Source organism: Vicugna pacos, chromosome 16 (genome assembly GCF_048564905.1).
Source record: "Vicugna pacos chromosome 16, VicPac4, whole genome shotgun sequence".
Lineage (NCBI taxonomy): Eukaryota > Metazoa > Chordata > Mammalia > Artiodactyla > Camelidae > Vicugna > Vicugna pacos.
The window spans coordinates 49817346-49841895 of record NC_133002.1 but is presented as its reverse complement, the minus strand read 5'-3'; the positions used below and the strand labels follow the sequence as shown (position 1 = coordinate 49841895).

At 40.0% G+C, this 24550-nt stretch overlaps 1 protein-coding gene across 4 annotated transcripts in view; it reads right to left on the bottom strand.

Moving 5' to 3' along the window:
- MAP3K3 (mitogen-activated protein kinase kinase kinase 3) overlaps positions 1-24550 on the bottom strand; it is a 58427-nt gene that overhangs the window by 21059 nt on the left and 12818 nt on the right. For all 4 annotated transcript variants that reach the window (XM_072939393.1, XM_072939395.1, XM_072939392.1 and 1 more), the window contains 4 exons: positions 18526-18566; positions 12179-12278; positions 7335-7448; positions 547-667 (listed from right to left, as the gene is read on the bottom strand). In XM_072939393.1, coding sequence (XP_072795494.1) covers positions 547-667; positions 7335-7448; positions 12179-12278; positions 18526-18566 — 376 coding nt within the window. The remainder of the gene's footprint in view (positions 1-546; positions 668-7334; positions 7449-12178; positions 12279-18525; positions 18567-24550) is intronic.

The following is a 24550-nucleotide window of genomic DNA, read 5'->3' as shown; positions in this document are numbered from 1 at the left end:
TTCCTGGGGAGGTCTGGCAGCAGCTACATAGCCTTCTTCCTAGTGAGCCAACTGTATGCACTATGTCAAGGACAGTGTCCTGTCCTTCCTAAACAATTTAGTTTGACTCTCCAGTGGTTTTATTGGTCTGTATGTTCCTCAAAGCATAAAGACTCCTCAGGAAGCACAAGTAAGAAGTTTGATGTAAAACTCAAACTTGGACCTAACTCCTAACTCCCCAAGTCCCCAGTCCTTTGGGGAAAGAATGGTAAAAGATGAGGGTAGGCTGCAGCTGGAGGTCTTCAAGCAGATGTCTGAGGAGATTACGTCAAGACTGCTGAAAAGGAATTTGATTGTGCCATTACATTATAGTTTAAGCTCCCTGAGGGCCAGGACTCCATCCCAGTCATTTCTCTACTTCTTCTCCCCAAAGAAACACATGGAAGATTATTCCGAACAAATTAGCAGTCAATAATGTTTGATGATTGTTTTTAAATTTATAATTTTTAAAAATAACATTAAAAAAATTGACAGATAGATGAGAGGAAAAAGGGGTGAAATACTCACTGACAGAGAGGTGCCTGCTTCTGGGCTCGGGGGGCTGGTAGATGGTATTTATATCTCCCGCCGACTGGGAAGCTTTGATTCGCACCTGCCTGGATACCCCGGAGTGGGGGGAGGAACTGGTCTGCAAGATAAGAGGAAAAAGCTGAGCTCTCCAAGCAGGCAGGCTGAGAAAGGCCCCGTTATCCTTCCCTAGGACTCCCGTGCTCTCAGCCGCCTTCAGGCTTTAAGTACATGAGCTACCCAGCTCTCCCCCAAATCTCACTCCTCAGTCCAACTGGGCAAATCACTATTTGCTCAATGTAGTTTTAAGGCCTCGGTGATACAGAGCACTGAGACCCAGTGCCCGAATTTAATAGGGGATGACCCAGACACGGAAGAACAACAGGCGTCCCTGTAATAATCTGCCAAACAGAAAAGAGAGTTGTAAAAACTCTCTCATAAAATTCTCCAGAGAGCTTGGGAAGAATAGGAAAAGCAGGAGATTATTTCAGCTGCAAGATCACCTGCTGCACTGGGAGTTCAGAATGGCAACCTCCTTGCCCCCCGAATTTTGGTTGGTAAATATTTATCTTTAAAATAGTTTGATATGCTGCTTCTTCCCTAACCATAATCACTCCCTGAAAATTAAGGTAAGGAGATCTCAGTTGCTTCTTACTACTGGGGTTTACACGTGAACCATCTCAGGATTGTGTTCATCTCGGAAATGCTAGCACAGGTGCCATTCTGCCAGAGGTCAAGGACTTCAGAACAGGGTCAGCAGCCTTGCCACGTCTATCCCCACTTTTGCACTGACCCAGCTGAGCCACCAGGTGAGCCTTACAGAGAAAACAAAGCAATAAAGGGGGGCCCTTGCACAGAGAAGGCTGAAAACTGAAGCACGGCAGTAAGCAAGAGATGTCAGGATGTGCTCACGAAGAAGCAGGACACTACAGAGGGTGGAAGCTCGGGATTTTTAAGTAATGTGGGTCAAAGTTTCTACTTGTTCCTCGCTCTCTTTTACCTCCTGTAAGAAGAAAAAAAAAAGTCCGACTTAAACAAACTATATCCTGCCTTCCAGGAAAAAGGCGTCCCACTCTCAGGGGCGAGATCAGCTGCCAAGCAGCCTCCTCTAGTCTCCCCACACCAGACTTTATCACATCCAGGACTGTCTTGACAAACTGTCTTGCTCTAATGGGAAGTCAGAAACAAGGGGAAGTGAGTGTTCTTGCTGAAGCCTCTGATGTGCAATAGCTCTCTGCCAAGGGTCAGAAAGGAAAAAACAGCCAAAGCCACACACTGGGGAAGCAGGCCAGCGAAGGGCAAGGAAAGGCCACAGCCTCACGGTCAGAAAGAGAAGAGCTGCATGCTGAGCACCCCAAGGACACCTGCTTGGACACAGTTCCTTACACATAGTGGGAATTCAGTACATCTTGGCAACGTGAATCTGAAATGTACCAAAGAACATATGCTTTAAACTCTCAATTTTCAAATCTAAAAGCCGAGACAGGAAAGTAGGTTCAACAGCCAGCACAAGCATAGGTTCCTAAGAGTAAAGGCTGACTTACAACAGGTTAGAAAACAAAGAGAATCAGTGAAGGTTTCAAAGCAGGGCTTCTCACACTTTCACGTGCACATAAATCACCCGAGACCTGTTAAAATGCAGATTCTGATTCAGTAGGTCTGGGGTGGGGCTGAGAATCTGCACTTCTAACAAGCTTTCAGGTGGGGCTGATGCTGCTGGCACACGGACAGCGCGCTGAGCAGCAAGGTCTCAGGAGGCGAGTCATGCTTAGGGTGAAGGCAATGGTTCTCAGGCCTAGCTGCCCATCGGAACTGCCTGTGGGGTTTTTTGACACCTCAGACCATCTACAACAGAATCTCTGGGGACAGGGCCCAAGGACTGGTATTTTTTAAGTCTTTCCCCAAGTGTTTACAATATTCAATCACGTTTGAAAACCCTGATTTAAGGAGATAAAAGAGAACAGTGTGGTAAACAAAATGAGGTTGACACAAAGGTTTAGGGAACCTTGAACAAGACGAAGAAGTGGGAGAGCAGAAGACAGGACTAGGAAAAATAAAAGAGGCCTGTAAGAGAGTGCAAGGAGAGCCAACAAGTATTAAGTGTGTACCTGGCAGAACATTCTAAAGACAGCAAACAGAAGGTGGCATTTGACCATTCAATGAAAACCTCACTGAAGGACTCTGTGGGCAGCAGTGTGCTGTGGCTGACACAAACAACATGAAAAATTACCAGGGAACCACCTATATAAAGACTGCAGTCACTAGAAGTTAGGAGATTAGCAGAAAAAGAGATTATAAAAGTTGACCCACAAATTATCTCGATAAAAGATCTGATGGTATCAGACAAAAGGAAAAAGTAGACTCAACGATGCAGGGAGAGAAGAAGGGTATGTGCGTATATGTGTGTGCGTGCGTGAGCTTTAGTTTGGATCTCACCAGTCTGCTTCACTGGTGGCACCAAGAGACCTTTCCTTGGAAGACCATGATAGTTACGAAAGCTGTGGAAGTATCCAGGTTATTTAATAAATTTACAGCTTTAATATCCATGACTTTATTAAAAACCTTAAAAAAAATCTGTTTTGAAGCTATACAACTTGAATAAAGAATGCCATGTTTACAATCCATGTACAAATTCTCATTTCCGTTTTGTTCTATGATAACCCCCAATATTCAAAAGGTTCATCCAAATTGAGATTAGATGTATGAATCTGTGTTTTTATTATCCCTATTCTTCAATGCCTCAGAGACTTTCCTTATACATATGTACGTTTAGGCTGCCTTCCCTGAATAAAGAGTTCCAGGCTTTCCAGACTATTCACATATAAAACTGACCCAACCCCTTGAAAATTTTGTCTTCTCTTGGACCTTTCTTAGTTCAGTTACTTTCTGAGCTGCGGGGAAGAGAACGACATATCTTACAAGTTTTCCTCACGGCACATTATACTTTCTGCTTTGCTTCTAATGAACTATGGAAGAACCTGGGTGAGGTTTTTCAAGGACTACAATAATTCTAAGATCTATTCCTTGGATGGCATCTGGACTATGTACTGGACTAGTTAGAACATCTAGATTCTAGACCAGCTCCATCTCTATTTACTGTCTCACCTAGGGCAAGTCACTCTAAGCCTCAGCTTCCCCAGGTGTAGACTGGCAATAATAGATGCCTAACCAGGACTCCTCAAAGCTGCAAAAATCAAATAAGAGATGAAAGTAACGCATATACCTAAAATGTTATTATTTTTAAGCAACAGCCATACTGAAGCTATTCTGTCCCACAAGTTTCATTCTAACTTCCTGCACTTGCCCCATTATTCTAGGAAAACTGAAAGAATTAGCGTTTAGATTATCCTTGATATTTCGAACTTAAATAGCAGACAAGATAGTGTAAAATTCACTGATAGGAAATTTGGAAAGTGGGCAACACTTGGATGAGATTATAAGTTTACTTTTATCAGAGAGAATCTAAGGCAACAAAACAAAATGCCACACTCAGTTTAAGGTGGTTGGGTATTTAGTTTTTATTATATGCAGATACAAGTGATGATAGAATGTTAAGCTTGAGATTACATTATGATAGTAGAAGGTCTAGAAAGTTATAAGAAGGTCAAGAACACAAAGATAAATTAAGAGTTAGATGCACGCATGTTTAGAAAAGAAGTCTTTAATAGGAAATGGCTTAGAGCTGATGGTCCAAGGCAGAGGCCCAGGGCAACAAGAACTATTGAAAGAGATGGTGAAGTATCGTAAAATGGCAGTAAAACCAAGGCTAGAGAAAAGCTCTTAAGACTAAGAAGAGGTTCTGTGACTACCAAAATCCAGGAGTTCTCAGGTAAGAACAATACTGAAGCCTAAGACATGGCCTTGGCCAGGTGAGATGGGAGGGGTATGAATACGCATCTTGGTGAGAGATGAAGACAGAGGAAAGATGAGAAGTGGTCATAGAAGGATCAATAAAAAAAGGAATCCAGAGAGAAGAAAGAGACGGTACATTTAAAAACAGGAATAAGAAGGGAAATAAAGGTATAGGTGGTAACAAAAGGTGGACGAGGTGACAGATTGCTAAAAATAGAGGAAACTAAGTAGAGAATGAAGTGACTGACAGTTACCATCAAGAGGAGATGGAGACCCGGGTGATAAGGTATTCTGGAGAAGCATATGTGAAGTGTGATCTGTGAGCTGGTGCCAGGCTGTACCAGTCCTCAACAAGGGAAATATGGAAATGGTGAATAATCCTTTAAAGACTTTTACAACAGTTTGGCAGAGTGACTTATGTCTATTGAATCTAACAATAAAAATTGTGGGCTTATACTTTGCAGATGTCTAGTTAATCTTTCCATTTCATTTTTCATTTTTTTTCTGTTTTTAAAAAAGAATTGGTCCTTGACAGATTGGAAATCAGAACAAAACTGGTATTTCATCACAAACAGAGAAGCACTGCTCTAGAGGTGGGACTCCTGAGAATATAATTTTGGATAATGATACCTCTGTTTATTAAGAAGCCAGAAGTCTAGCTGAGGACGTTCCCAAGGAAAGATTTCATCACCACCAATACCTGTTAGTCTTAAATGTAGAACTTCATAAATGCAAAAATTAGGAGCAGCTTAAGTGTTGCAACAGCAGAAAAAATGGTTAATTAAATTATGGTATATCCAGTCAAGGGAATTATGTATTCTTATAAATTATAATCATGAAGAGTATATATTAATAGAAAAACATACATGACAATGTTAAGTGAAAAATTAAGTTAGAAAATTGTATAAATACCATGACAACACTTAAAGTGTGTATACATATGGCCTAAGACTAGAGGGGCGTAAGCAAAAATTAATCTATATTATGGTGCTAGGATTGCACAAGATGGCCCTCTTTTTAACTTTACAGTAAGTTTTACTGATTTTGTAATAAATTTTTAAAATATACATCCTTAGGGGAAATATATATATATATATATGTGTGTGTGTGTATATATATATATATATATTAATACATCCTTAGAAAGAGACATCAATATGGCATTTATTTTATGCAACATCTAACGCAATGCCATGAGTGTCAGAGCTCCAGTGTTCATCCTTCAAACAGCTCTGGGTTCCAGCAGCATCTGAGGCTGAGTGCACGCCTTCGTGGATGGGAAAGTGGATGTAAAGAACCAGCAGTCTACAGCTTGTCATCAGGGGAGTGGAGGGATCACTAGCAGAGGTGCTAGCCCCCAGTTAAACAGTGACATCATTAAACTAAACCCCAATTCCAGCTCCTTCTGTAAGGAAGGGGTTTGCTGAATATGATCTCTGCTTGACTCTTGCTAACAATAAACAGCACTCACTCTGTTCTCCTAAGAGGATGGGTGGGTAAGGGGTTCCAAAACAGTAAGACACAGCTCCTGCTCTAGAGGAGCTTGTAACTTTTTTGGGTAAAACTTAACAATATGCAACAACTAGAGGGCCCCCACGAAGGAACCTATGAACTAGTACGCAAATTATATCCAATGACTGAAGGAACAGGGAATAATCAAAATGACTTAAGTCAAAAACACTAATTAAACTATAGCAGGCAAATCAAGCTAGACCCTTAAAAAGCTTGATACGGTCTGGCAAAGGGGAAGAAGGAAGAGCTGCAGAATAGGGGGAGAATGCTGAAGAATGTGGAAAGATGAGACTGGGGAGCTGAAAGCAAGGGTAGTCAGTGATAAACCAGGGGTGTTGGGCTAAATTTAGATTTTATATGATAGGCAATGAGGAGGCATTTTAAGGAGCAGGTGAGTAACTTGAACAGAGAAATGAAATAATAAAGTATATATTTTACTTCAGAATACTTTCAAAAACATACCCAGAAAAAAGGTATATTGGGATAGAGAAGGCCAGTCTGTGTGCTCAAGGACACACCTGTAATATTAGAAAATGTCTTCTTTATTACAAGGCTTCCTAACTGCATTCTCCTGCATCTTCCCCTAATCAACAGACAGCCCAAAGTTTCTTTAAAAACAAATGGTCAGCATGAGCTCCATTCCATCTAAACTCTGTCCTGGTATGTGCGTCCATAGTCCTTATGCAGCAATGTCAGGAGTCCACAGTTGGCTGTTTTCAAGCATAAAGAAAGAGTGTCAAGAAACCTTTAGGAACATGCAGCTGAAGAAAGGTGATAGAGGAATCAATGATTAGAAGACACACCCAGATTACAAGCATCCTTTTGAAATGCAGGCCCCCATGGACCCTTTAGGAGCAGAAACTGTGTAGGGATAACTCCTCACCTCTGACAGCCCCTGCAGATTGCCTGCCATTTGGTAAAGCAGCAGCTAGTAAGTTAAAAGAGGCCCTTCAGCCCATGGCCTTTTTGCCATTGAACAGAAGGGAAAGTTTATTTCCTACACACGTCCCAAGAGAAAGTCAAGGGTGCTGAGGAGTTGTGGGAGTTGGGTTTACAAAGCACGATAGTCTCAAATCCTTGACCGCCTTTGCTAATCAGCACCCCACACTAACCAAGTCTCTCTTCTTGGGGCCCAAACCTAATTGGAAGAACATAAATACAGAGAAAAAGAACTTTCTCCTTTATCATAAAATGTTTTTTCCCTCCCACACCACAAACCAAGTAATCTTTAGTTGCAACTTTTTAACACTAATATTAAATCAAATGCAGAAGGTTAGCGGGCTGCTGACCAGTGGGTTGGACCACAATTATGGTCTTGCTTTAGCAGTGGCTGAGGAAAACAACCTTTTCAAGGAAGCAAGGTGAACTCCTGAAGGACTGCAAGCTTTGTCTTCAGATGTCAGGCCATGACAGGGGCTACTTACATGGTTTCTGTCCTGAGACAGCAGCAATATCCTAAGACTCTTCATGCTTGAGCTTCTATCCAAAATGTCAATTGCTTTATCAAGATCATCTTGGTTCTTCAGCAGGATGGAGAGCTATGACACAGGACACAGAGAAGGAAATCATGTAAGTCATTAGTTTGTAAAAATAAAATAAGTTCGGAGGAAAACAATTTCATTGGATATTATGGGGTCTTAAAAGATCTGAGACCACAGAGATTTTTTTTCCCAGTAAGTGTTCAATTCAATAATTTTTAATAAATTTACAGAATTGTGCAACCATCACCACAATTCAATTATAAAACATTTCCATTGATCCAAAAGGATCTCTTGAGCCCAGTCACAGTCACTCCCCCATTCTATCTCTTACAACAGGCAACTACTCATCTACCTTCTGTCTCTAGAGATTTGCTCTTTCTGGATATTTCATATAAATGGAATCATAAAATCCATATATATTCAATTCAATTCAGTCTTTTGTGTCTAGGTTCTTTTGCTTTGCTTAATGTGTTTGAGTTCATCCATGCTGTAACACATTAACACTTTGTTTCAAGATATTTTCTGAGAAGAGCTTTGTCTCTAAAAGTATCCTTTACTCCAAAGCATCAAATCCCAAACAGTTATAGTCCCCATATTTCTTCGCAAATTAAGCAGTAGAATCATGTCCCACCCTACCCTATGCTGACATCAACAGAAAAAGTAAAGGCACAGGAGGAAGAGGGGGAAGGCAGAGGATGAAAAAGTTACTCAAATAAGAACACAAATTTAGACTGCATAGCAGTTTAATATCTTAATGTTTAAAGGTAAAAATCAGTGACTAGAACCAAAAACTACTTCCTCTGTTTTCATTCCACTGACATATTAAAGAGAAGATCCTTGAAGTACAAATAAGTCTCACTTGCTGTTAAAAGCAGAAGACATTATAAGTACTTACTATTAAAAGATGCAAAAGTATGCTTTGCCTAAGACCTAATATCAGATCTTACATATTTGTGGCAAACATAAAGCAAAAATCCAATTAACTTCTTCAGTTCCCAATTTATAACCCAAGGAAATGAAAACTAAATCATAGGCCAAGAAAAAAGAAATAGTAAGAATAGTGTTTAAAATAAAATCTCAAGGCAACTCGTGGAATGAAAGAAAATTTTATAAATCATATTGTTAAAGAATTCCTTCCGGGGTAACATTCAAAGTAGGGATAAATAAGGACTGGGGTGGGGGAGAGGGTGGGTGGAGATGGGGGAAGATAAACTACTGAAGTAAGTTTTAACTTTTAAAAAACCTACAATTATGCAAATGTATGATAAAAATCTAGTATCCAGAATATATAAAGAATTCTCACAATTCAACAATAAAAGGACAAATAATCCAGTTTTTTTAAGTGGACTTGAATAGGTATTTGTCCAAAGGACTTGAATAGATATTTGTCCAAAGAAAATGAACAAATGGCTAATAAGCACATGAAAAAATACCTAATGACATTTGTCATTAGGGAAATGAAAATCAAAACCACAATGAGATACCACTTCACACCTACTAGGATGGCTATAATTTTTAAAAACAGAAAATAACAAGTATTGGCAAGGATGTGGAAAAATTGCAACCCTCATACATTGTTGGTCGGAATGTAAAATATGGGATATGGGAAAGTTGGGCAGTTCCTGAAAAAGTTAAACACAGAGTTACCATTAAGACCCACAATTCCACTCCTAGGTATACTTTAGAGAATTGAAAACATATGTTCATATAAAAAATCTTACACAAATGTTCATAGCAGCATTATTTATAATAGCCAAAACATGAAAACAACTCAAGTGTCCATCAATAGATGAACAGATACACAAAATGTGATATACCAATACAACAGAATATTATTCATCAGTAAAAAAAGGAACAAAGCATTGACACATGCTACAACATGGATGAAACTTGAAAACATTATGCTTAGTGAAAGAAGCCAAACACAAAAGGCCACATATTGTGTGATTCCATTTACATGAAATGTTCAGAATAGGCAAATCCAGAGAGATAGAAAGTAGGTATGTAAGTGGTTGCCAGGGACTGGGGAGAGGGGTAATGGGAAGTGACTGCAAATGGATACAGTGTTTCTCTTTGGGGTAATGAAAAAGTTATAGAATTAAGCAGTGAAGTTAGTTACACAACTCTGTGAATATACTAAAAACCACTGAATTGTACAGTTTAAAAGGGTAAATTTTACAGTAGGTGAATTATATCTCAATAAAGCTATTATTACAAAAATACAAACATAATATAAAATCTCAACAGATTTATCACTTGTGGTTCATAAATCCTGATAAGGCAAGGTTTAGAGGGGAAACGAAAGAAAAATAGGTTGAGAGATTTGAAATTAATAAAATGTAAATTAGGCAACTCTAGGTCATTGACATCATTAGCAGAGTATAGAAAGATGTGCATGATTTAAAATAATAACAATTATTTATATTTGTATTTAGAATTAGTATCTGCATAAGCATTTGAATAAAGGAATGCCCAACATTCTAGGCAGTCACTTTCTTGGCAGAAGAGTCTGAAAATGCATTTGGGGACATCTGGAATTCTTAATGGAAATATTAGCAGAAAGAGAAACAATCACTAAATCATCCAGAAGTGTCTATACTAACTAAAGAACACCTTCTTCAATGCTGATTGGCTAGCTGACTTTAGCCTTACTTTTGTATACAGTCACTGAAGCTTGAGCTACAATTTTTTAAAGTTCCATGAATTTAACATTTATATTTTTGGGATTTTCATACCTTTTATTTAAAATGTGTTAGTCTACATACTTTTTTGGGGGGGGGTCAGACTTTTTTTTTGTAAACATTTTTTATTGAGCTATAGTCATTTTACAATGTTGTGTCAAATTCCAGTGCAGAGCACAATTTTTCAGTTATACATGAACATACATATATTCATTGTCACATTTTTTTTCGCTGTGAGCTACAAGATCTTGTATATATTTCCCTGTGCTATACAGTATAATCTTGTTTATCTATTCTACAGATGCCTGTCAGTATCTACAAATTTTGAAATCCCAGTCTTCCCTTCCCACCTCCCGTTCCCCTTGGCAACCACAAGTTTGTATTCTGTGTCTGTGAGTCTGTTTCTGTTTTGTATTTATGTTTTTTTTTTTTTTTTAGATTCCACATATGAGTGATCTCATATGGTATTTTTCTCTCTTTCTGGCTTACTTCACTTAGAATGACATTCTCCAGGGATATCCATGTTGCTGCAAATGGTGTTGTCATTTTTATGGAAAAATAGTATTCTATTGTATAAATATATCACATCTTCTTTATCCAGTTATCTGGATGGACATTTGGGCTGTTTCCATGTCTTGGCTATTGTAAATAGTGCTGCTATGAACATTGGGGTGGGGTATATTTTTGAAGTAGGGTTCCTTCTGGATACATGCCCAGGAGTGGGATTCCTGGGTCATATGATAAGTCTATTCCTAGTCTTTTGAGGAACTTCCATACTGTTTTCCACAGTGGCTGCACCAAACTGCATTTCCACCAGTAGTGTAGGAGGGTTCCCTTTTCTCCACAACGTCTCCAGCATTTATCATTTGTGGACTTCTGAATGATGGTCGTTCTGACTGGTGTGAGGTGATACCTCATTGTGGTTTTGATTTGCATTTCTCTGATAATTAGTGATATTGAGCAGTTTTTCATGTGCCTATTGGCCATTTGTATGTCTTCCTTGGAGAATTGCTTGTAGTCTACATATTTTAAATACTTTCATTTGTGTTTTTTATTTACTATAGAGTTACTGGTTTATTTTCTAAATTTGCTTTATTTCTAAAATTTATCCAAAAAACAAAAGATTAGATGGTCTTTTTTGTTAGCTATTTGGCAGTGCATACATCCAACTGTAGTTGTACCTTTTGTATGAAGAGGACCAGAGAGTTTTTAGCCAAGAAATCTCAGCCCCAAAATATGGAAGAAATTCTTAACTCTTCAACCAGTAAAATAAAACTACACAGTAAGGACCTGACTCTCAAAGAGCCAATGAGGTTGCCCAGCTTTCCTGCCTCACCCCATCCAACTCAATTCCCTCTCTTAACTAGGCATGTGCGCGCACGCACACACACACAGCCTTTCAAACTAATGGAAAGCACCAGCCTAAGCAGATGTAGCCTCTAGGACCTTCCTTGGAGCTGGGAAAGCAGCCAAAGAACTGACATTCGAAAGAATTCCTTTCTGTGCTCACTTCAGCAGCACATATACTAAAAAAAAATAAAAATAAAAAAAAAATAAAAAAAAATCCTTCCTGGGTGATACTAGAAGTATGAATAAGTAAGGACTGTTGGGCAAGGGTAGCAGGAGTTAAGAGTTAAAGAAATCATTACAGTAGGTGCTAACTTTTGAAACAAGCTACAATCAGAAGTTAAACTCTGAGAGAGGAATCCAGCATTTATGCCTGTCAATAGAGGATCTACCCACCAGTTTCCACACCTCCCCAGCCCCTGCTGAACCCTCTGCTCTTAACGCTGTGCTAGAAAGAAAAAGATAACCTACAAAATGCAAAGGAGAGAATATAAGCCCTGGCCCTAATCCCATACCTGTTTCCACCATGGAGTATTAGAGCTACCGGTACTGGATGAGCAGAGGGAATGGAAATAGCTACGTAATCTCACATGTAGTAAAAAACAGAAATCCCAGAATTACTGGAATTAAGAAAACAGGCTCCAGAAAATGAAAACAGACGATACTGGAGGGACAAACTAGGAAATCCTCACTTAAGCAGAGAGAAAAAAAGGTAGGCAGCTGTGCCCGCCTTGTCCACACACTATCCATCTTTCTTACCTCATTGTTCATGTAATGTAGATCAAGAGGCTGCCCAAATACTGTCGTCACCTTGTGCTCCACATCTTCGTATCTTACAGGCCGGCTGAATGCTATAATTCTGAAAAGGAGTAGGAAGTGTGGTTAATTGTATATTTTAAATGCAGGGTTTAGAAAGCTACAGCTTCTGAGTGATGTCTTCCTTTTCTTTTTCAACATAGAATTCTTTCTCTGTATTCTTTTTCTTCTCTTATCTACCTTTATCTTTTCACCCTTCTTCTTAGCATCTCTCAGGTTTGCCAGTAGTACCTACAAGCAGTACTCAATCCCAACCATTGTTCCACCAGTTTAGCTCAGATCTTTCTGTCAACAACAGTTCACTACATAGCAGGACACCTGGATTTTAAAGCTATGTTCCAAAGACTCTTGTTAGGAAGAAAACCTGGAGATTGGAGCAGCAGTCCTAAAAAAATGGTCTTAACTCAATCCCAGGACTTGAAAGGTCTTTTCCATTGTCCATTTCAGAGATGCCACAGGAATCTCAATGCTGATTTCCTCAGAATTGACATTTCCTACCACAGAGTCACAGGAATTTCCCTTGAGCTTGGTTATGTGCCTGATCAGTCTTCTTAACCAGTGACACATGTGAGCATGTAAGTAGTGTTGATATTGATGTTTTTCTATAAAGACTCATCAGATCAGTTCAAAGAACAATTTCTATAGAGAGTAGAATAAGAGCATGTTCAAAGAGGGAGGCCTTAAAATGATTTGTCATTAAATGTCACAACAAAATGTAAAAGTGGTGAAAGAGGAAACAAGGCTGGCAAAATGTTGATAATACTGAAGGTGGGTGACAGATCCATGGAGTTCAGTATAATATTCTACTTTTGTGTATGTTTGAAATTTCTTTAAAAAGTTCTAATCATTGTAGTAGGTTTAACTATATGATAATGGAGATGGTCAAAAATTTTGATGTACAAAAGTGGCAATTTCATATGGATCCAACCCCATACTCTAAAATTTAAATAATTAAAACAAAAATAGGTAGGGAGATACAGCTCAGTGGTAGAGCACATGCTTAGCATGTACAAAGTCCTGGGTTCAACCCCTAGTACCTCCTCTAAAAATAAATAACTAAATAAATCCCTGGGTTCAATCCTCAGTGCCTCCTCTAAACATAAATAAATAAATAAACCTAATTACCTACCCCCTCCCCCCCAAAATAAGCAAAGAGATAAACAAAACAGAAGAAAATATCAGAAAGAAACATATATATTCTTTCTCTCTAATATATATAAAGGAAAATATAGGATTAAAAAAATATTGGAGCAGAGGTCTTCCTAAGTATTATATAAAATACAGAAAACCAAAAGACAAATTTGACAACAAAAATTTAAACTTTTGATGCCAAAATAAACCATCAACAAAGTTAAGAAGACAAACATCAAACCTGGAAAAATCAGTAAGAAAAAGACAACCCAATAGAAACATAGGCAGAGAATATGATGAGACAATTCACAGGAAAGTTATGAATGATTAATAAACACATGAAAAGATCCTTAATGTGATGGGGAAAAATGTATACTAAAGCCACCTCCATCTCTCAGGATGCCTACGCTGGATGAAATGTGACTAGTGTGTGATGGACTAGCAGCACTCAGCCATGAGCCTCTATAGTTCTTGCCTTCCTCTCTGCTGAGAGGAAGAAGTGTGTAGTTCTTTGGTTCCCTGCTTCCCCAGAGTGGGAAGTGCTCTAACCAGAGGAAGAAGCAATAAGCCACAGGAAAGAGGGATCTAAGCCATGGGGCTGTAATGGAATCTGACCAGTTTCTTTAATGTTCTTCTGTGTCAGGCTGGCTCAGATCAGTGGGCAGCATAAAACCCTTCATCATCTAGAACTGTGCTGTTCAACATGGTAGCCACTAGCTACATGTGGCCATTTAAATTCAAATTAACTAAAATTAATTTTTAAAATTGGCTCTTTCAGTTCTATTAGCCACACTGCAAGTGCTCACTAGACACATGTGGCTAGTGGTTAGTATGTTGGAAAACACAACTATATAGTCAGCCCTCCATATCTGCAGGTTCCACATCCACAGATAGAAAATGTTAAAAACAAAACAAACAAAAAACCTCCAGAAAGTTCGAAAAAGCAAAACTTGAATTTGCCGCATGCTGACAACTATTTACATAGCATTTACCTTGTATTTACAACTATTTACATGGAGTTTATACTGTATTAGGTATTTAAGTTATCTAGATAAAATTTAAAGAACACAAGAGAATGTGCATAGGTTATATGCAAAGATTGTGCCATTAAAATTTTTTATTTGAAGTATAGTCAGTTTATAGTGTGTCAATTTCTGGTGTACAGCATGTTTCAGTCATACATATACATACATATATTTATTTTCATATTCTTTTTCATTATCGGTTACTACAAGATATTGCATATAGTTCCCTATGCTATACAGTATAAACTTTTAAAATCTATTTTATATATAGTAGTTAGTATCTGCAAATCTCAAACTCCCAGTTTATCCCTTCCCACCCTCTTTCTGCCCAGGAACCATGTTTGTTTTCTATGTCTGTGAGTTTGTTTGTTTTGTAAATAAGTTCACTTGTGTCTCTTTTTCAGATTCCACATTTAGGTGATATCATATGGTATTTTTCTCTTTCTGGCTTACTTTACTTAGAATGACAATCTCCAGGTCCATCCATGTTGCTCCAAATGGCATCGTTTTATTCTATTTTATGGATGAGTACTATTTCTCTGTATGTGTGTTTGTGTATATGACAACTTCTTTATCCAGTCATCTGTTGATGGACATTTAAGTTGTTTCCATGTCTTGGCTATTGTATGTAGTGCTGCTATGAACACTGGGGTGCATTGTATCTTTCTGAATTAGCGTTCACTCCAGATGTATGCCCAGTGGGACTACTGGATCATATTTTAAGTCTATTTTTAGCTTTTTGAGGAATCTCCATACTGTTTTCCATAATGGCTGCACCAAACTATATTCCCATCAACAGTGTAGGTTTCCCTTTTCTCCACATCCTCTCCACCATTTATCATTTGTGGACATTCTGATGATGGCCATTCTGACTGGTGTGAGGTGATACTTAGTAGCTTTGATTTGCATTTCTCTGATAACTAGTGACACTGAGCATTATTTCATGTGCCTATTGGCCATTTGTATGTCTTCATTGAAGAACTGCACGTTTAGGTCTTCTGCTCATTTTTGGATTGGGTTGTTTGTTTTTTTCTTATTAAGTTGTATAAGCTGTTTGCATATTCTGGAAATTAAGCCCTTGTCAGTATCATCATTTGCAAATACTTTCTGCCACTCCATAGGTTGTCTTTTTGTTCTGTTTATGGTTTCCTTTGCTGTGCAAAAGCTTGTAAGTTTAATTAAGTCTCATTTGTTTATTTTTGCTTTTATTTCTATTGCTTGGGTAGACTGCTGAAGGAGAACACTGCTAAGATTTATGTCAGAAATGTTTTGCCCATGTTTTCTTCTAGGAGGTTTACAGTGTCTTGTCTTGTGTTTAAGTACGCCATTTTACATAAAGGATTTAAGTACCCAAGGAGTTTGCTATTCACAGAGGGTCCTGGAACCAATTTCCTCAGACACCCAGGGACTAGTGTAAAACATTTCCATTATAGCAGAAAGTTCTATTGGACAACATTGATAGGATATTACTATAAACCATAATCTGTCCTTCACACAAAGCCTAATATCCCAGGAAGATAATTTCTCTACAACTTTTCCTTCATCCATCACTACCTTTCATTTTTGAAAATTATATTGAATATATTAGTTTATATCCACTGGGAAATTCATCCATATTATGATCCTTATATTTTTTCCCTCAAACCAACTGTCTTAAGCAATAATTAGGTGCTATCTAGATTGAGTGTCTAGATATGAGTGTTTTCTGAATACTTCTGAGAGAACAGCTTTCTATTAATTCCTAACAGTAAATCATACTTCCTTCATCAGAACCTCAGCAACAGTTCAAAAGGGGCCAACCTTTCTGAATAAAATACCAGGAGACCACTCAGATGTCCCTAGCACACCATTAGGAAAAGATTAGGCTCAGAGATAAACTCTCTGCACTTAGCCTGGTGACAAGCCATTCATAGTCCCTCAAAGCAGCCCAAATGTCTGGTCAAGATCAGAAACCAGGACTTCCAGGTCTGATAAGATCTAAGCTGCTGCCATCACATTAAATAACAGGCATTTTTAGACCAGTGCTTCAAAGAGGGGTCTAACACCCAGGACAACCACCTCCATTAGTGTCCAGACATGAAGGGAAGGAGATTCTAATCTACAGTCCTCTTCCATCCTCCTGGAGCTAAGAGGGAGGAGGGTTAGGAGTTTGGTCCCCAGCCTTCCTAAGCAAAGGGGAGGTCAGCCCACCAGAACAGACATTTGGCAAAGACAAATGGGAAAAGTCACTATTTCTTTCCTCTTTTCTGTCAATTCTAATTCTATAAGGGCCTACAACATTTAGATAGATAGTATCTACATTCCCAGTAAACAGTAAAGAAAGCCCACAATAACATTCTCTACAAAATCCTAAGACATGAAATACGTGAAACCAGAGCTGTCTGGCAGACAGTAGCTTGAACTTGGCTTCCCTATACAAACTCTATGAAGTCCTCAATTCCACACATAGTACACAAACAGTGAAATGCCGTGGCTCCTGAAAACAGCCCCATAAAGAGAGAATGTATAGTTTTCAAAACCTTGATACCAACACTGCCGCTCAGGGCTTCAAAAGGCCATTCCTGCCTGACCACCTTAAATATTTGTGGTTTCGATCTGGCAGTGTCTCTAAAACTGAACACACACACTTTTTCAGTGTAAGTCCGCTCACTGTAACTGCATACCACTTTGGGAACAGGAATTCAGGAGAGCGTAACTGTGTAATTAGGCTCCAACACAATTGAGCTTTTGATTTCATATCTACTTCTGAAAACTCTCAGCTGCTCCAGGTTTGGCAATCCCTCCAAAAACCCAGCCAGGTCAGAAGTATGAGTCAGAAGTATGAAAAACAGCAACAATGAAGTGACAATTTAACTTCCGTGCTACTGGAAGGACACAGGATGAGCAGCTGGGGACAGAGCTCAGAAGACTTTCTTCCCTGTAGGCCTGTAACAGCCCTAGAGGCCACATGGCAACAGCAGGAACCTGGCTCTGCAGACCACTTTAGCACAATGTTTCCATCGGGCAAACTTTGACAACCTGCAGGAAAGTGAACATATCTTTTTTAAGGGAGAATAGCAGCCATAGATCTCCTGGGAAGCTAGCCTCAAAGTGGGCTGAAAGATGCCAGCAGCAGAGAACTACCAGTACAAGAACGTTTGAAGGTACTAAGGTCCTCTGGTGGGACTTGTAAAGTAGGAGGATCTTATCCTCATGGGTATGCTCTTTGCCCCTCCAAATGCTCAAAGCCAAGGAAAAAGGGCTGGGGGCATGGGTATGTAGGGGGGAGGGGTGGTTATCAATGGGACAGAAAGGCAAAGAGTGGGAAGCAGATACTGAAAAGCATACTTACATGCATACATGCCACACATATGCACACACAGGGTCTCATATATCCCACGACCAGAGTTCTGTATGCTTTCTTAAAGTTCTTCCTTAAAATAACTTGAGAAATTAAATGGAATCATATTTTTTCCCACTGAGAACTTCTGCCTTGACTTTCTACAAGAAACTAAATACTGACAATGGAGTAAAGGATAAGAAGAGTTTTGTAACATTACTTTCATTTCCCTGACAAGGTAAGATATATTGACTGAGAAACGCCCTCTCTCTGTGTCTTCAAATGATCTGAAATCTTTCACAGTGGAGGGAATTGCTGCAGTTTCCCATGACCTAGACACATTATAAGGAAACTTTCAATTCACCAGCCTGACCCCTGATGGGGACAAAACCAGGGACACTAATCCCAGGAATGGGAATGGCACCACGTCACAGGAGAACCCTCATCTCTCTCTGGTGCCCACCGGTGGCACAGTGTCAGTGTGTCTGGAAGCCATGACTCAGTAGAGCTGGAGTCCTGACTTTTTTACTTTTTACTCAGACTTCCTCCCTGAGTAAAATGGCAGATCTCACAGTAGCAGAATAAAAGCAAAAGAGTAAAACCTTAGCAGTTGGCTTCCAATTCGAAGACCAGAAACAAAGTTCAATTGATAGGCCAAGCCAAGAGTGAAATTTTCCCCTTGATGCCCAATAAACCCCATTACCCAGCCAGTGGCCCCATGGGGATCACTCCAGGAAAACAGCTTCCACAAGCTGAATGCTTTCTGAGGAATGCAGCACACATGAACACAACCACTGATAAGAAGGCAGACTTACCGCCGCTCCCCGTTGTGCTCAAACTTGATTCTGACGTCACTCTGCCAAAGAAATGATAAACAGGTTACGGGGGTTCTCTGGCTTGTGTCACTCCCGCCCTTCCCAGGTAAGCCTCAGGCAGTCCTTTAGCAACATCAGGCAAACATCCCTGATGGCCCCTGTTGGAGCTTCTCTACCGGACAGGCATTCCTTCCAATGAGTTGTAGCCTTCCAGTTCTAACCTCAGGGGCAATAAAGCTCTTGGGACAAGATCCCCAGGGGCTGCCCCAGCTCAGGTCCTCTGCTCTGATATGTCATTTGGAAGTTCACACTCTCTGTTCCCATAACTGGCTCTGGAGTTTCTCTCCCACCATATCACTGCCTCCTGGCCAGGATACTTTTCCTTCTTGGCTGATGTAACTAAACAGAAAAAGAAATCTTAATACTGATACTTCCTAGCTATATGACCACAAGCAAGTAACTTATCCTCTGTGAGTCTTAGTTTTTCCATCTAGAGTAGGCCTAAACACACTTAATTTGCACAGTTGCTATGAGAACTAAAAAAGAAAATGTAAGTAAAATACCAAATACATTGTAGACGAGTGATAAGTTGCTGCTGCTGCTGCTAATTTCCACGATCCTTTCAAGGCTACTCAAGTGGGCGTAAAGTGTGACCCTGGACAAATACCTTATAATTGCCCCCAGCTTTAGCCTAAATGTCCATCATGGGTACCCTCTAAGCTCCAGGAGGACAGGAATCATGTCCATCTTGCTTCTGTAGCCCAGTGACAAGCAAAGGTTGGTATATGAAAAGAGTTGGGTGCAAGTATCTGAAATAAGAGGAAGTAGAAGTGTTAGAATGTTAAGGAACAAATCAAGGAGGAAAAGATACTGTGAAGGGCAAACAAACATCCTGAGGCATTAAAGATGACAGGAGAAGGGAAGAGATTTCACAGAAGAAAAGAACAGGTAAAGAGAAAAAGAAAACTAAGATTGTTAGGAAACCAACAAGTAATAAACATGAAGGTAAGAAAGAGTTCATAGTCAGTGATGAATATCATTATAATTCTGTATAATGAAAATTATACTGAGATAGACAAATTAAAAGATTGTGTGGTTTGGAAGAAAGAAGAGGGTTTCAGAGTATTTGAAGATGAAGAACACAGAGCAGACAGAGAAAACAACAGAAAAGGGAAAGCTGACAGGTAGGGTGGGTGCACAAAGGATTTCTTTTTCCCAAGAGATTTGGGGGGCTACACTTCTCTTCCAGTTAAGAACTAGACCAGTGGTTCTAATTTACACTCTAAAAATAATTGAGGACCCCAAAGAGCTTTTGTTTATGTAGATTGTATCTACTGATATTTGCCATATCAGAAATTAAAGTTGAGAAAATTCAAATTTATCTTACTCATTTAAAAATAATTAAAAGTCATTACATGTTAAGTTAACATAAATACATTTTAATTTAAAAACTATGTTTTTTAAAAAGTGAAGTGAGAGAATGCAAATCTCTTTAACGCATGGCTTAATAGGAGGCAGCTGGATTCTCATATCAGCTTCTGTTTTCAAACTGTTGTGATAATACTCATCATGCAGTTTCTGGAAAACTCTACGTTCCTAAGCGTATGAGGGTGAAAAGGGCATTATTACGAAATAGTTTTGACCTGATGGACCCTCTGATAGGTTCTCGAGAACCTCCTAGGGGTTCCGAGAACACAGCTAGAGGGTCACTAAATTAAAATATGAGTACAACCTCTAACCCGTTATTTTAAAGAGGCTCAATGAACTTCATATCCCTGAAAAGTTCACATAATAAATAGTGGACAGCAAAGCTCCCCTGAGGAGCAAGACTGCAATGTGACAGTTCTTCAAAATAACAGCCCTGATACAGCTCTCATCCTTTGATGTAATATATGGACCACTTTATCCATTAATAATAACATGACAAGAGCTAACAATTATTGAGCATATACTATATACTAAATCTTGTTCTAAACATGTTGCATATATTGATTAAACTAACTCTATTTTCCAGGAGAAACTGAGTTACAATGAAGTTATATCAGTCCTCTCAAGGTCACAGTGCTTTAAGAGAAGAACCAAGATTCAAACCCTGGAAGCCCAGATATGCTACAACTTAAGTGTCACACAGGCAAGGGAGGTTTATTTTACTCACAGATGCAGGGCTTCAATGGGAACAGTGAAAGAAACTATAAAAGAATCTTTTGAGACCTTACTTTTCAGAAATCATGGAGGAGATGAAGTAATAATGGAGTCAAAATCAGGAGATCAGGGTAACAGTCATGCAGGAAGCAATGAGGCCTGGGGAACCAGTAGGGGAGGCTTTGGCTGAGGTTGTGAGTGGATGAAGATGAAGGAGGTGTAATGGAAAGGCACTGTGCGCCTTCCGGTCTACATTCTTGGTGAGAGAGTGAATGTGGGTGTGTGTGTGCATGTGTGTATGCACCTGCATATGCACAGGCACCTGAGCAGAAAGATGGGCACTGCTGCAGAGGAGATTATCACATAGATTCAAGGCATGGACGAGTGACAGCAGTTTTTTCACTGTCTTTTTTTTCTCCTTCCCCTGAAATGCTAAGCCCTTCCCATGGCAAGGGCCTTCCAAAGCATGATGCCTGCGACACGCTACCACAAAGTGACTTGCCATCTCCAGCTTCCCACCATCCAGTTCCACAACTAGCTCTGGACCATTCCAAGTGCTCAGCGCAGTTTACAGTCCTGCCCGTCCCTGTAAGTAGGTTACCACATCCTTTCACCTACTCCTGCTTACAGCCTGGCATAAACTTGGTGGAGCTCTCATTATTATTTTATTAATAGATTGTATTTTTAGAACAAATTTTTAGATTTACAGAAAAACTGAGCAGATAGAGCAGAGAGTGACCATATACCCTTCTCCCCCTCCCCAACCCCAGTTTCCCCTATTATCACACATTAGTATGGCACATTTCTTACTACAGTTAATTAACCCATACTGATATAGTAAATAAAGTCCATAGTTTATGCAGATTTCCTTAGTTTTTTCCCCCTGTGTTGATTAAAAAAATGTTTTATTCCTCTGCTGATTTTTATCTAATTTTCTAATAGTAATAAAAAACACATAGCTCTCTTCCTTAAACTGGGACACTATATTCAGATGCAACAGTGAAGGAATCCCCTCTGTCCCTTTGTGGGACTGAAGGAAGTAAATCTATTTCACAATGGGCCATAATGTAAATACTATTCTACATGAATTTAGTCAGAAAGGGAATCAAACTTGTGCCTCAAGCCACAAATCACTCTTACTCAAGACTAATCTAGCCTATGATTAGTAAGCAGTGAAAGCAAAGATGCCTAGACTTTGAATCCCTTATCTGACGTGGTAACAGCCTTTCCAGAGCAAGGTGCAGGCCCATGACTGACTTCATGTACCGCATGGTGTGCCCAAATCTGCCTAGTTCCTAAATCTCAGTTTCCCGTGTCAGACTGACTAGAACAAGCCATGGACAAGAAAGTTCAGCTAAAGACAACTGGCTTCAATTCCTCCCTGCCAACCATCATCCTGGCCTCTCTGAGGCATTTCACACTGGTGGCCACAACCTCTGTCATGAGATTCCCTCCCCTTGGCCTCTGTGACTCCACCCCAACCCAGAGAGCTGCCACCACTCTAACCACTTCTGCTTCTTTGCTGATTCCTCTTCCTCATGCCTTCTCTCACCCCTCCCCCAACGTGTGACTGTTCCTCAATGTTTGGACTTTTGGCCTCTGGATTTCTCTCCCTCTTCTCACATCCTCTCCTCAGAAGGAATTTTTTTAAAAAAATCAAGCAACCTCTAAACAGAAGATTCCCAAATCTCTATGTCCAGTCCCAACTTTTCTAGCAAAACCTCATCTGTCTGCCACATATTTGAGGCAGATAAGTCATTGTTAGGAATACAGCACTAGAGTCAAACTACCTAGCTTCAAATCCTAACTCTACAACCTCCTTATTGTAACCTTGAACTTGTTACTAATCTCTGTGAGTCAGTTTCCTCATCTGTAAAGTGAAAATAGTGATAGTATCTATCTCTTGGAGTTATCAAAATAATTAAGTGAAATGACTGGGTAAAGATATGAGAAGAGTACCTGACACAAAATAAGTGCTCAATCAATGATAATACAGGTCCATTACCCTTCAGCCAAAACCTCTGGGGCCACGAGTGTCTCAGAACGCACATCTGGGTCTAGAGAGGTAGTGGTACATGTTCTCTACATTAAGTGATACCTCCCCCAGGGGGAGGGTGTCTGGGCAGCACTCCCACAGCAGAGGCCCGAGCGCTCGCGGGTATTCCGGGCACATCTCTGCATTGCTTAGCCTCTCCTGAAGTTAGCCTGGGGCTTTGTAACTAGTTCTGACCAAGAGCTGGGAACAGAACTGACTTCTTTACTCTCTTCCTTGGCAGCCACGTGCTCCAGGTCAGTGGAGCCATCCCCAATCAGGAACCCAGGACTGTGGGAGCACTGTCCTCACCTCTCTGTGCTGAACATGTTGTGTAAAGTCACTAAGATTTAGGGTTTATTTGTTAACACAGCCAACACAAGTTTTTGTAGAGAAAAGTGTGACTATTCACAATAAGTGGAATAAGTAACGATTATAAACAACCCTGAGTTTGTTTAGGCAAATTCTGTTGCCAAATGAGTCTGCTACAAATTAAACAAACCAACAAAACCCAGCAGCAACCACCCTTTTAGCTTGTAGTACTCTCTGGATTTCAGAACTGCAGATATGTGACTGTGCACCTGCAAAAGCCACACACACAGTCTCAGAGTCCTTCACTGTAACCACAAGCTCAACCCTGCCATGTCTGTATGCATCAACTACCCACCTAAACTAGTCTGCCTTCTCAGTGTTGCCATTTCTCACACTGGCTACAGGCTCAAACCGCTGAGTTCTGCTTGATTCTTTCCTTCCTTTCCCTTCCTCACAGCCAGACAGCAAGTTCCAATTCTCCTCTCGAGGGATCCCAGCGTGAGACTCTGCTTCACATTCTCTCCTGGCCCTTACTCTTGCTGAGCCCTCTCCCCTTCAATCCTGAGTTCCTGAAGCAGCTTCTGTACCTCTTGGCTCCCCTCTTCCCGCACATTCTACATTCCTCCACAGTCTAAATCATCTTAACCATCATTTTCACCACATCCCTTCTTTTTCAAAAAGTAATCAATGATACCCATGGCCTATGGAATAAAGTCTAAATTCTCAACTATCATTGAAAGCCCTCTGGAATTTAAGTCCACTCTGTTTACCTAACCATCTCACACCATCTGTTCTCCATGGAAACCCTCCCTCCAGCCAGATCAATGGACACCCTATTTTCTGAAATGTGCCATATACATTCCCTTCCCCAGGCCTTTAACAATTCAGTTTCCCGACCTGGAGTGCCACACTTCCTCCTTTCCACCTAACTAACCTTTCACACATTCTTCACAGTCTAGTGCCATTGCCACCTCCTCCAGACAGGACTCCACAACTCCTTCGGCCCACCCTCCTCTTTCACTTTCCTGGCCTCCTGTAGCACTCAGTATCTGTACCATATATTTAGGCATAGTCACATCCTACCTCAGTTTCTTGTTTTCACATGTTTCTCATTTTCAAAAAGACTGCATGACTCCTAGGGTACAGGGAGCAATACTAATATTTATTTTGTCTCAGAAACCTGAGTATAGCATAGGCATATGCTGAACTGAATGGAGAGGTGCCACAGCTGCTGAGAAAGAAGTTCTAGTACAAAATTCGGGTCTAGGCAGGTTCAAGATGCCTGCCCACCAGAGCCAAGCTGGTGAAAGGAAGAGTGAGAGCCACGCCCAGGAGAAGGACAGTGCAGGCTCCAGGCTGAGCTATAGATTTGGGGACTCAGCAGGGAGTAACAAGACTAAACAACGATAATACCAAACTTCAGTAGAAATGACCTTGTCAGAGTTTGAACTCAGTAACTGAACATGTAACCCAAGAAGGTTCCAAAGAGTCCAAACAAATCAAAGTGTTTATTCAACAAAGGTTTGTGAACCTCTGACT